This window comes from Nothobranchius furzeri, chromosome 12, assembly GCF_043380555.1.
Source record: "Nothobranchius furzeri strain GRZ-AD chromosome 12, NfurGRZ-RIMD1, whole genome shotgun sequence".
Classification (NCBI taxonomy): Eukaryota; Metazoa; Chordata; class Actinopteri; order Cyprinodontiformes; family Nothobranchiidae; genus Nothobranchius; species Nothobranchius furzeri.
Window position 1 is genome coordinate 66,313,427 of NC_091752.1, and position 15,921 is coordinate 66,329,347.

At 43.6% G+C, this 15,921-nt stretch overlaps 1 protein-coding gene across 1 annotated transcript; it reads left to right on the forward strand.

Moving 5' to 3' along the window:
* The first annotated feature begins 3,269 nt into the window (after positions 1-3,269).
* Positions 3,270-15,703, forward strand: LOC107376301 (uncharacterized). The gene is made up of 4 exons (XM_015945331.3): positions 3,270-3,943; positions 14,845-14,945; positions 15,141-15,267; positions 15,362-15,703. The coding sequence occupies exons 1-4, from the start codon at positions 3,620-3,622 to the stop codon at positions 15,632-15,634; spliced, it is 825 nt and encodes a 274-aa protein (XP_015800817.3). The 5' UTR covers positions 3,270-3,619; the 3' UTR covers positions 15,635-15,703.
* The last annotated feature ends 218 nt before the right edge of the window (positions 15,704-15,921 follow it).

Here is a 15,921-nt window from a genome sequence, read left to right on the forward strand (position 1 = left end):
TAAAGCGATTACTCCGGCACTTCATGTAGGTTTTGCTTACGTTAGATGTATGATGCTGGGGTGGGATGTCTGCATCTTGCTGCTGCTGCTGGGAAGTGTCCTTGGCTGGATTTAATGTGTTACCTCTTGCTGCTGCTTCACAGAATGTTAGAGCAGCTCGGATCAGCAGTGTGCTCTAGTGTGTCCAGAACAGCAGCAAACACAGGAGCAGGAGGAACAAACGCAGTCGTAGAAGATGGTTCGAGTAAATGTAAGAATGTTCTAAGCATCAGCAGCTTTCCATGGAAAAAAACAGCATTCCAACACCCATGGGCACAACTATTTTCTGAGGGGTATGCAGACACATAACGGGTGCCCACCACTGCTTCGTCGAACCTTGTTTTAATTAAATACGAAATATAATTCCAGTTACCCCACCACAAGACGCGCACCAGCACCGAAAAGCACACATGAAAAAGGTCAGAGGTGAAAAGGAGAACTACTCTAGGGGGTAGTTGGACATTTTAAAGAGCCAGTCACCCCTTACAAGAAGCGTACTTCACTCCCACTTCATGTTTGAAAAATGCAACAAATGCTGTTGCCTAGCAGACCGAGAGGGTGGAGCCACTAACAAATACACACACTCACGACATTGTGACATCATAATGTACCAGTTTACATCATAGCATACCTCTTAGCCAATAGCGGTGGCAGATTTAAATTCAAATGCAGTGAAGAGTTTTTACCTGACAACGGCACAACACTGACAGTTTAAGGCAGAACATTTAAATTTTAACTAAAATGCACCAAAGTGCAAAACTATTGACTACACGTGTCTGCAGCACGAATAGACACACATTTATATAGTTTATCAGAAAAAAAAAGTTGATTTGGGGGTGACTTGCTCTTTAAGCATCAATCTGGTGCGTTTAAGAGAAAAAAGTTGAGTTACAGGCTGGTTAGAATCGGCTAGAATGTTTAATAAAGTATATGTATAAAGCATAATGATATTTTTGAAAGTCCTTGTTATATTCTTTCTGTTTCTTTTCTATTTCCACAGGTTTTCTGTTCTTGTCAGCAAAATAATGTAGAGCCTTTGCTGACCTGTGTTAGACAAGAATCCTGTCCTTTCTTTAACCCTTTTTGAACACTGAGTGAAATCCAGTGATGCATCCATGCAGCTCAGTACCAGAACTGAACTGATGTCACTAGTTACCAAAAGGACATATCAGCTAAAGCTAGCTGCAGAATGTGTGAGCGTGCAGAACTACGTGACTCTTCTCACGACAATTTAAAGAGCAAGTCACCCCCAAATCAACTTTTTCTTCTGATAAACTATATAAATGCGTGTCAAATCGTGCTGCAGACACGCGTAGTCAATAGTTTTGCACTTAAGTGCATTTTAGTTGAAAAATTTATTTTCTGCCTAAAACTGTCAGTGTTGTGCCGTTTTCCATTTAAATGAATGGGATTGGTCAATTTTCAGCAAATTCTTATCACTTTTTTGACCTAAAACTCTATTGGGTTCCTTTTAACTCAGCTCATTTTGACAGTTTAGCTTAGTTTCAGCTTCACTTCAGCTATTCAGTAGCTTCAGCAATTTGTTTCTGAATTCGGCTTATGCTACTCATTTCACAGTTCAACTAAATATAAAAACTAAACTGTTAAACTAGTCCTACTGAAATAACAGGTGTTTAGACATTTTAGCTGTCCAGATTTTTATACAATGTTCACAGATTTAAGTTTTTTTGCTATTTAGCATTATTTTTCTCTATTCTTCACTTACTTTTTGTGCTTTATTTGCTTGTTGGTGCTTTTTGCTTCTACATCTTTCAAGACATTCAGCTCATTTTGACAGTTTAGCTTAGTTTCAGCTTCACCCAGGGTCCAGACCAAGAAGCAGAGTCGTAGTTTAACACACCCCTCTGCAGCATCTGTACTGTTACCCACCCACTACCCCATAGAGACAGTGTCCTGCCCACGGCCAAAATCACACAGATTAAATATCAGGCTTAATAAAGCAAATCATGGAAATCTCATAAATATTAGAACAAATTCAACTGAGCAGAAAACTAGAAAAATTAAATGTGGGTTGTTGAACATTAGATCCATTTTTTCTAAGACTTTGTTAGTTAATGACTTGATTTGTGATAATCTGATCTCTTTGCTCTCTCTCACAGAATCCTGGCTGCAGCAAGAGGACTATGTTAGCTTAAATGAGTCGACTCCTTCAAATTATTTATGAACTGACCTGAATTGGAATGTTTATTATGTGAAGTGCCTTGAGGCGACTCTTGTCGTGATTTGGCGCTTTATAAATAAACTTGAATTGAATTGAATTGCTCAGCAGCTTCAGCTTACAGTTTCAGCTATCCAGCATTCAAACAGCATTTATGCAATAAATGCAATTTTTCTAGTTTTTAATTTGAATTTTCTCAAACAAATGAACCGTACAACCACAATGTTTGGAGTACAGTCATGACTTATAGCTCAAAACGAAGGTATATTCGTTAGCTGAAAGCCAGCGTGGGTCTCATTTCAATCGGACCTACGGTTCTCTCGAGACAACGCCAAAAATGGAGCAAGGGAGGGTCACTGCTCCTATCTTTTCCCATTATAACTTTTGTGAATTTTTCTGAAAATTTCATGTCGTACCTCAACTTCTACCTGCGATTTTAGAAAAACCGTAAAAAATATCAAAAAGCCTCTTTAATATGTTAAACAGGAAGGTCTTGTGAGTTTGTTAAACTTTGAATGAAGTCTCTAGGTTAAAAAGAACCCAATAGTTTTAGGTCAAAAATGTGATAGGAATTTGCTGAAAATTGACCAATCCCATTCATTTCAATGGGAAATTTTTCACAGAAAAAGCTTAATAACTCGAAAAATTTTAAAGATATCAATGCCAAAAGTAATAGCTGGAAAGAGCTTAACGAGCTGAATGTTTTGATATAAAATTGTTGAAGTAGCTCAAAATTTGAAGGAGAAGAAGAGGTTCAAAAATTGTACCGAAGCAGAATAAGAAGAAGCAGAAGAATAAAGAAAAACAGGAAAACAATAGTTTGAATGCTTAACAGCATTCAAACAATTATCCATCAGGATTTAGTCATCATCACTGATTCACCAACATTCCTTTGTTTGAAAAGGAGTAGGCTGAAGTAGAAACTTACATATCCTTACCCCTTCTTACATGATATCTGTTACTTGTGCGTTAAATTGTAATATTGCATAAAAAAGAGAAAAAGAAAAGGAAAAAAAAACGTCATAAAGGGAAATGTTATCGCTGTGAAATAAATGCAGCATGTTTTGTTGCATTGCCAGGATTATCAAGAAGAAAGAAAAAACTCATTCATAACTTGGAAAAGACAAGTTTAAGCTAGACATTTAGGATTTATTGAGAAGAAATTCCAAGTTTTATGGCTTCATTTCATTTTCTAGAACTTCTTTGTCTGACAGGATGTGTTTATTTTTATTTTTCAATTAATTAGGTTTGAGTAGTTCACACTCCACGCCAGTCGGGGGCGGTAATGTACTAAACAGTTGTTTGCCAACCGCATGAATCTTTACCATAGGTGGGTTTCAGTCACGTGGTTAGGTAAAAACCAAAACACGCCAGTTAAAAAAAAGAAGCGTACTTGGTACAATGGAGGAAACTTTTGCAGAGAGTCCGTATTATGAAGCTTTAGACGTAGATTCCAAACAAAAGTACAAGGATTTAATCAGCAGATATGTTGGACGTGACCCGTTTATCATGAAAATGAGTGAGTTTTCGAAAGAACTTCGGCATTTGCCGACAGTCGAGGCTGTTGATATCACGAACTACCTGGTCCTTCAGACATTTTTCTACACGGTACAACAGATGAAAGCATATAAACGTCTGGAGGCGTATAACCTTTTGGTGAGCGGGTGTGTCCAAAACCTCGGTACCAAACGGCTCCCTGATGACTGCCGCCTGGTCTTCGCGAGGGTGAGTGTTTGTTTTAATGGACGCTAATAGATGCTAGCTTCAGCGGCTATAATGGCGACAAGCACGACTTAGCACGGAGCTAATGTGTGTCCAGGTAGTTTTGGAGCTAGAGTTCCGTTGGGGTCCGGATGCAGAAGTTATGGTGAAATCTATCTTTGTAGAAGTTTGGCAAATCAAGTAAAGGTTTCACAAATCACACACCGTTTTATTCAAAACAATTACTCTCTCTCTCTCTCTCTCTCTCTCTCTCTCTCTCTCTCTCTCTCTCTCTCTCTCTATATATATATATATATATATATATATATATATATATATATATATATATATGAAAGATGTAAGATGGTGCTTGTCCATGTAAGGCCCTATAGACCAGAACCAGGATCTTGAAATGAACCCTGAAGTTGACTGGCAGCCAGTGAAGCTGGAGGAGAAGCGGGGCGATGTGGGTGTGTTTGGAGGACTTGGTCAGAAGCCGAGCACAGGCATTCTGAACCACCTGTAGACGGTTCAGGGAGGTTCTGCTCAGACACGTGAAAAGAGAGTTACAGTAGTCTAAGTGTGAGGAGATGAAGGTGTGGAGAACTGTCTCAAGTTCAGAGCGGGACAGAATGGGACTCAGCTTAGCAATGTTCCTGAGATGGAAGAAGGAAGAGCGAACAAGAGAACTGACATGAGAATCCAGGGTGAGAGCTGGGTCAAAGGTCACACCAAGATTCCTGACAGAAGGTTTGGTGTGAGAAGCAAGCTGACCAAGAGAGTCTCTGACTTTGGGAACCAGCTTGTCTGGGGCACAGATGAGGATCTCAGTCTTATCTTCATTCAGCTGAAGAAAGCTCCCACCATCCAGGTTTTGATAGAGTCTAAGCAGGTGTGTAACAGCTGCAGCTTAGACATCTCATGGGGCTTAAAGGAGATGTACAGTTGGATGTCATCTGCATAAAGATGGTAGGAGATTCCTTTGAAGGAGCTCAGGATGTGCTGAAGAGGAAGCAGATAGAGGAGGAAGAGCAGAGGCCCGAGCACAGAACCTTGTTCTTGTTGTGGCTTGTTATTGCAGACTTTTTGGGTATTGGCACTATTGTGGAGGTTTTTAGACAGGTGGGACAGAGACATGTTGAAGACCTCAGTGAGGACCTCAGCCAGCCCGCTGCACAGTCATGTAGCACCTTTCCGAGTATGCCACCTGGACCAGCTGCGTTTCCTCGTGTTAACCCTTCTGAGTGTACGCTGTACCTCAGCTGCACCTGGCTGTCGTTCGTTGGTGTTGGACCTGGAGTCATGGTTCCAGCAGTTGTCACCTCATGGCAACCAAAGAAGCTGTTGAGCTCTTCAGCCAGTCTGGCAATAGGTGCGTTTCTATTACCTGAACTTCAGGGTAGCTTTACGGGAGCCTCCCATCACGCGTGTGTCTCCCATTTGATCGGGCCAGCTGAACAGCCATTTTCAGGAAACATCTGAGTACCTGATCAGGGGTAGCTTTCTTGGGAGTGACGTGGTAAACTGCCTGGTTCAGTTAGTAGGCGGGTATGCTGCCGATTGGCTGCCCGCCGAAATGATGTAAATGCAGCAGGAAATAGGAAATGAATATGGGGCAAGGAACCAGCCTTTAGGAAAGCACGAGTTGTTCGATGACGTAACACACAACGCAGTGATCGCGATGTGCTGACATTTTAGCAAATTCCTTACACGGCCAAACTGTAAATGGAGACACGACAGCTAAGAGGACCAGGACTTCATGTCTCCCGGTCAGTTTCCCCCTTGCTGCATTTACCTTGAAGTTCCAGTAATGGAAACAAAGCTATTGTTGTTGGATGGTGAGGTGGCGCTGGTCTGATTTGTGATGTGCCGTACCTCTTGCCCTTATGGACTAGGCTATTAGTCTGGAATAATCTGGTCTAGGTTCTGTAGATTTTAAGATGGACTAGTTTCAATGTGGTCAAAATGCAGAAAGGTGCTAAAATTCCTTTTAAATTAACGTTCAAATGTCAAATAAAGGTTTCACAAATCACAAACAGTGTTTTTCAGACTCTGTTATTAGTCTAGATTAGGGCTGCAACAAACGATTATTTGGATAATCGATGAATCGGATGGGGTCTCGACACGATTAATCGATTAATCGGATTACATGGGGACATTGTTAAAAACTGCTAGGGAAACGTTATTTCTCTCCTTCCTTCACTTTATTAAACACAACATTATTAGAAAACAGTTCAATAGCAGAAAAACAACATGCCATCACCTAAATTGTCTTATAAGGTGTATAGACAGAGACCCTAAGCTACACCTATCTGTGACCTAAAATGCTTGGTCCAAGTTAAACAGCTTAAAGAGCAAGTCAACCCCTACCAGAGTCTAATTCCACTCCCGCTTCATGTTTGAAAAATGCAACACATGCTGTTGCCTGGCAGACCGAGAGGGCAGAGCCGCTAACAAATATACACACACTCAGGCTCACGACAGCATTGTGACATCATAATGTACCAGTTTACATCATAGCATACTTCTTAGCCAATAGCGGTGGCAGATTTAAATTAAAATACAGTGCAGAGTTTTTACCTGACAACGGCACAGCACTGACAGTTTTAGGCAGAATATTTAAATTTTAACTAAGATGCACTGAAGTGCCAAATTATTGACGACACGTGTCTGCAGCACGATTAGACACTCGTTTATTTAGTTTATCAGCAAAAAAAAAATGTTTATTTGGGGGTGACTTGCTCTTTAAGGGGAACTCTCATCTGTTTTGTTTGATCTCATGTGTAGACATTTATTATAATTGGGGATGTCAAACAACTAATTTTTAAATGTAATTAAACATAGGCTGTGATTTAATCAAAATTAATCACTATTTCCAAAAATGACTGAAAAAATAACAAATAAAACAAAAGTAAATGAATGCCATCCTCCTTGTGATGATGCCCTGGGCAACTGCCATAAAGTCACATCAAGAAATGCTGCTGATCATTCCAATGATCCCAAATAGACTCACATTAGGCCACATGAAAGCAACTGAACCCAAAAATATATTAACCAGTATATAACTGCTGTTACACCCCTCTATGGGCTCAGCTAGGAAGGTGAGGGGAATAAACATAAGATGGACCAGTCTAACAAAAAGTGACCCTCGTTGGGGAGAAAAAGGCTTGTCCAAGCAAGACCAAACTCAAAGTTTCCTTTCAAGGATTTTATTACAAAAAGAAAGTACCAAAAGAAGGGCCAAAAACCCTTACCAAACTGAGTTTAAACGAATAACTAAAAATGTCCAGAGGACCAACCACTCTTAAAATTAATCTCCTTTATTTAAAAAGGGAATGAAACAGCAAAAGGGGAAAATCCCACCCTTAAATTAACCAAGGTTTGTCTAACAGACAAAACCAAATGCTGAATTAACTTAGGTTACCCAAACAACAAAAATAGCTCAGGAAACTGAGACTTCAAAAGGGGAATAATCCCCACCTGGTAATTTAAACCACAAGATGGTCTAGCAGACACACCAAAACCAAAATTACCGCTTAAATGCAACTATCCCAAAACACGAAAGGTTCTAAAGCTGCTTCTTTACAAAAAGCCAACAACAACCTGTTAACTGCCAACGGGGAGAGAACAAACGTTGCCTCTGCAACTCCAAACATTTCTCTCCCCTGATGAGCTCCAGCTGGCCGCTTTTGAAGGGCCGGCTGATGAGATAAAAAGTCCCAGCTGCTTGTGCCTGCCGCTCCGGCGCTCTCCATGGTGCTGGAGTAAGGACAACATCCCAGAGCGTAGCTGTCCGTGGTGCTGCGCTGCTGCACAGGGAACGGCGCGGAGCACACCTCTGGGCTTCAAAACGGCTGCGGCCGTAACATCCCCACCCTTAAAAGAAAAAAGGAGGGGGTGAGATAAAGAATCTAAAACCATACCTAAGACACCACCATCTTTTTTCTTAAAACGCAAGATGCATTTAAAACTCAACAGTATCCTCCATTTACACACAACCAGGGCATCCCGCTAACTACCTATGGGGGAGCTTCTCTAACTCAACCCTTGCTCTTCATGCGGGTTAAGGCGGGCAGATTAAGCACATGTGTGGGTGTACACATACAAACCAGCGACGACGAGGGGTGGCCCATTGGCAAGCCCGTCCCCCATCACCCTGGGGTGCTCCCGAGATGTCTGCAGGACACAGACAACACTAGCCTCTTGCCGCAACCCTAGAGAAAACAACAAACGGCAACACCCTAAAGAGGGTGAAGCCCTTGTGCCTACAAGGGGCCCTGGAAGGAGGAGTTAAAACAAATTGTATGCATCTATGATATGTAGTGGTTATTGGACGCTACAGGTTACCAAAACTTCTGGACAACCCATCAGCAAAGATGTTGTTAGTCCCCTTCTTGTGTCGAACCTCGATGGCATATTCCTGTAGGATGAGCGCCCACCGCATGAGCCGCTGGTTCTGGTTATACAGCCTACTGAGGAAAGTCAAAGGGTTATGGTCTGTATACACTATTGTAGGAGAACAACTGGAACCCACGTAAACGTGGAAATGCTGCAATGAAAGGAGTAGAGCCAACGTTTCCTTTTCAATGGTGGAATAGTGCAGTTGGTGTCGGTTGAACTTCTTAGAAAAATAACAGACCGGATGAGCAATACCAGCTGAATCTTCCTGGATCAGCACACTTCCAGCGGCTATAGCGCTGGCATCAACTTCCAGCTTGAACGGCCTGGTCAGATCGGGTGCAGCCAGGACAGGAGCAGAGCACAGCAGCAGCTTGGCAGCCTCAAAAGAGGCTTGGCACTCCGAAGTCCATTCAAACTTCCTTTTGGGACTTAGCTGATCTGTGAGAGGAAGAACAACGGCAGAAAAGTTTCGACAAAACCCCCTATAGTATCCAACCATGCCCAGGAACCGTCTCAGTTCTCGGCGAGTAGAGGGAGGAGGAAACGACATCATAGCCTTCACCTTTTCATGCAGGACCTTTACTTTCCCCTGCCCAACTTCTTTACCTAAGTAAGTGACGGTAGCCTTAACAAAGTCACATTTGGCCAAGTTCAGGGTCAGGTTGGCCTGCACCAGACGATCAAATAACTGAGTGAGAGTGTTGAGGTGTTCTTCCCAGGTGTCTGTATAAACAACAATATCGTCGAGGTAAGCACTACAATGTGAGAGGCCAGAAGTAAGTGTTAATTAACCTTTGGAAGGTGGCAGGTGCATTTTTCATGCCAAAGGGTAACACAGTGTACTGTAAAAAGGCATCTGGGGTAACAAAAGCTGACATAAGAGAAGCTTCTTCTGTTAAAGGTACCTGCCAATATCCCTTTAACAGGTCCAACTTAGTCACAAACTTGGAAGGTCCCACACTGTCAACGCAATCATCTATACGGGGTAGAGGATATGAGTCTGAGATGGTAACCGCATTTAACTTCCTGTAATCGGTTATAAACCGAGCGGTTCCATCTGGTTTCCTCTCCACCAGACAGGGTGAACTCCAGGGGCTCCTGCTGGGAATAGCAAAGCCATTTTTCAATAAGTACTCCGTTTCTTCTTTCATAATCAGTCTTTTCTCGGGACTAGCACGGTACGGATGCTGTCTAATGGGCTTGGCTTCACTCACCTCAACATGATGTGCTAACACAGTGGTCTGAGTGGGCACATCAACAAACAGACTCTTCCTAGAGTGAATTAACTTCACCAAGTCTCCAGCCATTTCAGGTGACAAATGTGTTATCTGTCCTTCCAGTTCCTTAAGTGCCTCGGAGTTATTTAACCGAGGACTACAACTAGAGGGGAAGTCTTCTCCGACTTCACCAGCTTCCTGTGGTACCATAGGTTTGTTAGCAGCATCTGGTACTAAAACACAAGTTGTTACAGGTTTAGACAGAGGGGAACCATCCTCATAGCGCTTCAACATGTTAACATGACAAACCCTGCTTTTCTGTCTCCTGGCAGGTGTGTGTAGCACATAATTTGTGTCCCCGAGCTTACTCAGGATCTCAAATGGTCCCTCAAATTTGGTGCTGAGAGCCGAATTGGACAAAGGAGTTAGAACCAGTACCTTGTCTCCAACTGCAAAGTTACGTCTGGTTGCCGTCTTATCCTACTGAACCTTCATCTTCAGTTTAGCTTTGTCCAAGTGAGTTTTAGCAATAGAGTTTGCTTCCTTTAATCTTTTCTGGAAGAGTTGGACATACTCCCGCACTTTTCTGTCAGGCGGATCAGAAAAAAGAAATCTCTCTTTTAGAGCTTTCAGGGGACCACGAGGAGTGTGTCCAAACACAAGCTGGGCAGGACTAAAACCAAGAGAATCCTGCACAGCCTCACGAGCAGCAAACAACACAAAAGGCAATCCTTCTTCCCACGTTTTGCTTTTACTTAAGCAATACTTTGTCAGCATTGCCTTTAAAGTTTGGTGCCATCTTTCCAAAGCGCCTTGACTCTGAGGATGATACGCGGATGACATGACATGTGTGATTCCTAAGGTTTTTGTTACCTGTTTGAACAGTTTAGATTTGAAGTTTGTCCCTTGGTCGGTCTGTATTACCTTTGGTAACCCAAAGATGGAGAAGAAATGGGTTAGAGCTCTGATTATAGACCTGGTGGTGATGGAGTTCAGCGGTATGGCCTCCGGAAACCTTGTAGCTGAACACATAAGGGTTAACAAAAATCGCTTTCCTGTTCTAGAAGGAGGTAAAGGTCCCACACAGTCTAAGATGACATGGTCAAAAGGCGTACTCACAGGAATGGGCTGTAACGGGGCAGGAGGAATGGGCTGGTTCGGCTTTCCTGTCATCTGACAGACATGACAACGCCGACAGAAGAGAGACACCTCTTTCTTCATCCCTGGCCAAAAGAAATGCTGCAACAACAGTTTATAAGTTTTGTTGACACCCAAATGGCCAGACCAGTCACTCTCGTGTGCCAAGGAGACCACATGTTCTCTGTAAGAGGATGGAACAATTATTTGTTTCACCAACCCCCATTCCATGCCCTCAGCCGCGGGCTGAGGCCAACAACGCACCAGCACATCATTATCTAATAAATAATGTGTTGTAGTTTTGTCTGTTTTATCTGAAGTGGTCACCTGTTCAAAATAAGGTTTCAGAGTAATATCACTCTTCTGTGCAGCAGAAAGGGTTTCTGCCGTAAGTGGAAAAGGTTCTCCTTGCTGAGGATCAGCATCAGCCTTTTCTCTCTGCTCTTCTGCGTCTGATGACGGAACAAATCCAAGTTCATCATGGGCTGTCTGTTCGGAGTCATCACTGAGGAGTCTCATCAGCACCGAGTCACTTAACTGGATGTCCGCATTATTCTGCGTTTGCGAACGGGTGACAGCACAAGCTGGGTAAAAATGTGAATCAGAGGCACAATTTACATGTTCGGCTTGAGGTTGAGGAACTACTTCTAAAAGAGGTAGCACTTTACCTCCAGCAACATCATTCCCCAACAACACATCAACCCCGTTTACCGGTAAATGGTCACAAATGGCAACATCAAAGCAGCCGCTAACAAGCTGGCATTCCAGGTGAACGCGGTGCACCTGGGCAGGCAGGGATTTCATTTCAATTCCCTGTAACAAAACAGCGTACCCGCGTGAACTACTGGCTGAAAATGGGAGTGCGCTGCTCAGTATTAACGTTTGAGACGCACCTGTGTCTCTCAAAATGCGAACGTTTTGCTTGTCTGCATCACCAGGAGTCAACGAGATCTCCCCCGAAAGAATAAAGGGTGCAAAACAAGCATCAGGCTCCCCGGCGGCGCACAAGGGGTTAACCACAGGCGACTTTTTTAAGGAATGCAACTTCCTTAGGAGCTGCAGTGGGCTTCCCGTTCTTTTTCTGCAACATAAAACAATCCTTAAGAACGTGTCCCGTTCTGTGACAATAGTAACAGGTACGGGTTTCAGGATTTCCGTTTTGAGAGCTTCTTTTTATGGATTTCTTCATCAAAACGGGCTGAACGTCTTTTCTCTCATCTCTCCTCACAATCTCTCTGTGAGTGAGTGTGAATTCGTCCGCTAAAAGGGACGCAGCTGATAAAGTGCTGACTTTTTGTTCGTTTAAGTAGGTTACCAGTCTCTCAGGCAGCTTACGTTTAAAATCCTCCAAAAGGATAAGCTCTCGGAGGTCACTCAAAGTTTTAATTTTTGTGGACGCACACCATTTATCAAACAGCATGCTTATTTCACGTGCAAATTCCACATGTGTTTGTCCAGCACTTTTCTTAGCTTGTCTGAATTTTTGACGATAAGCTTCAGGGATTAACTCATACGCTTGTAGTATAACAGTTTTCACTCGGTCATAGTCCAGACTATCTGTGACAGGGAGCGCAGACAGAACTTCTAAAGCTCTGCCGCTCAGCTTGCACTGGAGCAGCAGAGACCACACCCCGCGCGGCCACTGCAACGTCTCCGCAATTCTTTCAAAAGCTACAAAATAGCTGTCAACCTCGGTCTCTCTAAATGTAGGCATTAAGGAAATGCACTTACTAATGTCAAAGGCCGGGGTTGTGGCGGGTTGCGGAGCTTTGGTGGGCGTGATATGAAGTCCAGGGTTGGAAAGCTGGGCTTCCAGTTCCAATTTCCTTATTCTCACAGCTGTGTCAGCTTCAATCTCCATCCTCCGAACCTCCAGTTCCATCTGGAGTCTTTTAGCCTGGGCTCTCTCCTCTCTTTCCATGTCCAGACGTGCCAGCCGCACCTGCAGTCGTGCGTCTCGAGATCCTTCCGTCGGCGAACCTGGGGAGGTCGGAACAGACTTTCGTACGGTTAGAGGAGTTTTTCCTGTCTCCATCGTCTCACCCTCATGATCCTCCGCAGCAGCAGGGACTTCAGGATCGTCACATTCATCAGGATCTGCAGGAGATCCTTCTGGTTCCGTCTTTGCACCAGACTCATTCTCAGTCTTTAAAATCCCCATGTCCTCCAAATGCTCCACAATGAGCAATTTCAAGTCTTTTTTCAGCACAGGGTTTGGGATGTCAAGAGCAAGGTTGACAGCTATCTGCAGAAGGTCAGCCTTGCGGCAACGCTCCAGCACCTCACGGGATGGAGCCTCCATAAATGTCTCCACACAAAACTGAGCCATGTTTAAGCACAAAACAAAATGACACAACACAAAACAGCGTGGGTTTTGTGTCTTCACAAAACCAACAAAGAGCAAATGTTAAAACTAGTCCAAACGTTTGGCACGGGCTTAACTGATCTAAAACAGGCTATAACCGTGTAATAAAACAGCTATAAATCAGTGAAATCCCGGACGAGCCCCCATTTATGTTACACCCCTCTATGGGCTCAGCTAGGAAGGTGAGGGGAATAAACATAAGATGGACCAGTCTAACAAAAAGTGACCCTCGTTGGGGAGAAAAAGGCTTGTCCAAGCAAGACCAAACTCAAAGTTTCCTTTCAAGGATTTTATTACAAAAAGAAAGTACCAAAAGAAGGGCCAAAAACCCTTACCAAACTGAGTTTAAACGAATAACTAAAAATGTCCAGAGGACCAACCACTCTTAAAATTAATCTCCTTTATTTAAAAAGGGAATGAAACAGCAAAAGGGGAAAATCCCACCCTTAAATTAACCAAGGTTTGTCTAACAGACAAAACCAAATGCTGAATTAACTTAGGTTACCCAAACAACAAAAATAGCTCAGGAAACTGAGACTTCAAAAGGGGAATAATCCCCACCTGGTAATTTAAACCACAAGATGGTCTAGCAGACACACCAAAACCAAAATTACCGCTTAAATGCAACTATCCCAAAACACGAAAGGTTCTAAAGCTGCTTCTTTACAAAAAGCCAACAACAACCTGTTAACTGCCAACGGGGAGAGAACAAACGTTGCCTCTGCAACTCCAAACATTTCTCTCCCCTGATGAGCTCCAGCTGGCCGCTTTTGAAGGGCCGGCTGATGAGATAAAAAGTCCCAGCTGCTTGTGCCTGCCGCTCCGGCGCTCTCCATGGTGCTGGAGTAAGGACAACATCCCAGAGCGTAGCTGTCCGTGGTGCTGCGCTGCTGCACAGGGAACGGCGCGGAGCACACCTCTGGGCTTCAAAACGGCTGCGGCCGTAACACTGCACTCTCACACAACACGCCTGCAGCAACAGTTAGGACTCCTCCCTCCCTTTTAAAAGCGTTTTCGCTTCTGAGGACATTGTGGTGCTAGTAGTCTGGCCCCGGTGTGATCAACCAGTTTCTGCGGGAATGTGACGGCGGAACCGGTTCGCAGCAGCGCGAGTCTCCTCCCCCTCCCCCCCGCGTTTATCTAATAGCGTCGCGCTTACGATTTTATAGACTTTTTTTACGAGCTTAGGGCATGTCTAGCCTGTGTAATAATCCGGGGCTTGGGTGAATCACTTTTGAAAAGTTTTTAACTTACCCGGACATAGAGCTCTCTCCTTCCTCGCTGATGATTCGCATAATCACTGAAGTACTCCCGTGCCATGCTAAGTCTGACCTACAAACATTGCAGGTAACGAATGTCTTCGCCTGATTTAACTGAAAATGCTCCCAAACTTTAGAAGTTTTTACTTTTTTGGGTCTGGCTGCTTCTGCCATGTTCCTCTTCCGAACACCTGCCGGCTCTCCCTCGCGCTGATCTGACTTGCTTCCGGTCTGTGCGCAACGGCGGCCGGGGGGGTGGGGGGCTTTTGGAAGAGTTGCGCAACACAACGAATCGATGACGCAATTCGTTGCCAACGCTTTTAGTAATCGATTTTCATCGAATTTATCGATTCGTTGTTGCAGCCCTAGTCTAGATCAACCTTTTCCAAGTCTGAAGAGTATAGATGTAGTTTTTTAATTAGGAGCAGATTAAAAATGCTCAGGGAGTGGAAACTCAGGTTGGAATTGCCCTTTTCTAAAGGGGAACCAACATCTGCTTACTCATCTTAAAGACGTCATAAGCCTGACGGCTGTTTATGTTGGAAGGTAAACCGCTCTCAGAGATCCGGTGAAGCCCCTCTGAAAACCTGGATTATTGCCAAGGAGGATGGAGAAGTCATTGCAGCTCATTGCAACTGCACGGCCAGGTAAGTGATTTCCGTAGGCGACGGTGTTCATGTGGGAGCGGTTATTGCATTTTCCGCATGTTTCCTTTCAAACTATATACTGCCTAATCAGTGCATCTAATTATTTTACAAACAGTATGTGTATTTAACTGTTGTACAATGTAATCGAAGATTGCATTTGAGGTTTATAAAATTCATATTATATTGTGTTCACAGCCTCTCAGAATCATGTTCTCATGTGGCGGCAGTCCTTTTCTCCATCGAGGCTGAGGTACGAGCGCGAGATGCAGGTTCCTGCACATCAGCGCAGTGCAGGGTGCTGATGCCATCCAATGAAAAAGAGGTAACCTGAAACTTTCACATCAAACCAAATGTGGGACATTAAATAGAATGTATTTATATTTTTCCCCTTTGGTTATGTCATGGGTTGTTTTTAGGTGCCTGCTGCTCCAGTGGCTGAGATCGACTTCTTCTCACCAAAGTCCAAGAAGCTAAAGCCTGACTGTTCCACTGATGGCAGGACAGCTGAAAATGAGCCTGGGAAATGTCCTCCATGCCCAAGAGTGAAGAGGGGCTCAGAAACGTATTGTAGGTTTTTGGAGAACCTAAGGAAAAACTGTCCAAACAGTGTAGCACTGATGTTTTTAACCATTCCACAAACTGCTCCTAAAGAGCATGACTATTACTATGGCAGCAATACGTTTAATTAACGTCACAAGTCTAGCTTTGTTTTCAAACATCACGTTTTCTCATTCATTAAAAATGTCCTTGGAATCAAACTGGCCTCTGTCACTTGTTTAGCTTCAACTAAAGTGCTCCAAATGCACATCATTTTAAAGGGGCGTTATGGAAGTCTGACAGCCAAAACATGTATAGAAATAATAAATGTCTTCTTCATACATTCTCCTGCAATGCCCTGGTCCTGTAGAATGAGCCCTGGCATTTTCACTGTGATTGCCTGTTTTTCTGTAAAATCACAGAAAAAGAGAGATGCTCG

Coding starts and splice junctions, on each gene's coding strand:
- LOC107376301 (XM_015945331.3), top strand. CDS start 3,620: ATGGAGGAAACTTTTGCAGAGAGTCCGTATTATGAAGCTTTAGACGTA. Junction 3,944..14,844: donor GCCGCCTGGTCTTCGCGAGG/GTGAGTGTTTGT, acceptor TTATGTTGGAAG/GTAAACCGCTCTCAGAGATC. Junction 15,268..15,361: donor TGCCATCCAATGAAAAAGAG/GTAACCTGAAAC, acceptor GGTTGTTTTTAG/GTGCCTGCTGCTCCAGTGGC.